The sequence below is a fragment of the Halyomorpha halys genome, unplaced genomic scaffold (genome assembly GCF_000696795.3).
Source record: "Halyomorpha halys isolate HHAL.00 unplaced genomic scaffold, Hhal_1.1 Scaffold287.1, whole genome shotgun sequence".
Classification (NCBI taxonomy): domain Eukaryota; kingdom Metazoa; phylum Arthropoda; class Insecta; order Hemiptera; family Pentatomidae; genus Halyomorpha; species Halyomorpha halys.
Window position 1 is genome coordinate 1271593 of NW_027111053.1, and position 1577 is coordinate 1273169.

Here is a 1577-nt window from a genome sequence, read left to right on the forward strand (position 1 = left end):
GGAAATCTGTATACCTGAGATCAGGGAGGAGGCACTCCAGGTGTCTCCGGAGCTGTTATTGCTGGGAACCTTAATTGTTCTACATGAACTGTCCGCCTCTTCCTCGGTTCTTGTACACTCTCGATGGTTACCACGTTATGTTCCCGAATTGTTATCACCCGGAATGGCCCCTCATAGCGCCGAGATTCCTTGCTCCTATTCGACCCCAAACGACGGTACACAACAGTCCCAATTTTAATGTCCCCCATCACATCGCGAAGGTTCAAATTTTATCTTTCCACTCGCCGACGTTTCTCCCTCTCTATTCGCCCTCTCGCTTTTTCCCACAACTTACGCATAACCATCCAACAACTTCCCCAGTCGCCTCCGCCGTGTCCATAAATTCCTACGTCTCCCTTGCAGGCCAAAGAGAACTTCAAATGGTGAAAACCCCGTAGTGGCATGGATGGAGTGGTTATACGCGGCTATCGCCCTTACCATTGCCTCATCCGGCTCCAGCCCCTTGTCAGCATGATAAACCCACAGTTGATTACTCAAGGTACTATGGAGTCTTTCTATACCCCCTCTACTTTTAGGATGTTCCGGAGTGTTAATGTGCCAATCAACTTCTAGAGTCTTCAGCTCTCCCCTGATTGTGGGATTATCGAACTCTCGGCCCCCGTCGGAAGAAATCCTCCTTGGGACCCCATAAAATTTGAACCATGTCCTAAGCGCGCCTATTACTGCCTCCGCTGTCCTATCTTTGGCCAGATGTGCCATGGCCACTTTACTAAAGAGGTCAATGACAGTTATCCACTTGAACCCTTTCCATGTAAAAGAGTCGATCTGGATGTTACTAAGCGGTTCCTATGCAGTGGGTGTCTCCTGTTGCACGGCCTTAGGCGGGTGGCGGTCGTACTTTGTACTAAGGCGTATGTTGCAAGCTCCTATAACTTCCTGGACCGTCTTCTTTATACCCCACCAGAAATAGCGACGCTTGAGGGCTTGTAACGGCTCGCTCACACCGCGATGATTGGTTTTTCCTTGGTGGTGAGTTAGAGTTAGTTTCTGCCATCATCGTACAGCGTATAAACAATCGGTCAACCCCAATCTGTTCCGTCCGCCAAAGACGCCGAATTTTGTCCCACAGCACTGCATTTCCAACGTATAGATGATGGGTTTTTCCGTCCTTCGATGCATCCTTTAGTGCTCAGCAGATTTGTTTCTCCCTGAGACTGGGCTGGGACCATATAGTAACAATATTGCTGCTGCCGTATTTTTCATGCTTCATCTTCAGTAGCCCCGAGGTTCTGGTTTTCCATATGATTTGCCGTCGTTTATCATTAATGATTTCGTTAATTTCTTCCATCTCGGGTGGTCTTTCCACAGTTGAGTCTTCATCTTCGGATGTCTCTTCTCTCGCTCAATGCATTTCCGGATGTTTTGTGTTATGCATGGTGTCACTACTATCTTTCGTACTGCCCACAATGGACTGCTATAGGGTGAAGTGCTGTCCACAATTATCCCTTGCTTCCTTAAACTTAAACGCCTCCCTAGCGCTTGTCTCTATAAGATCTTGAGCACATTCCACAAACGAC

General features: G+C 48.1%; 1 protein-coding gene across 1 annotated transcript; it reads right to left on the reverse strand.

Annotated features, from left to right (window-relative positions):
* Window positions 1–330: 330 nt before the first annotated feature.
* Window positions 331–759, reverse strand: LOC136796187 (uncharacterized). Its single transcript, XM_067049145.1, has one exon. It carries the CDS (start codon window positions 757–759, stop codon window positions 331–333), a length of 429 nt encoding a protein of 142 aa, XP_066905246.1.
* Between the last annotated feature and the right edge of the window lie 818 nt (window positions 760–1577).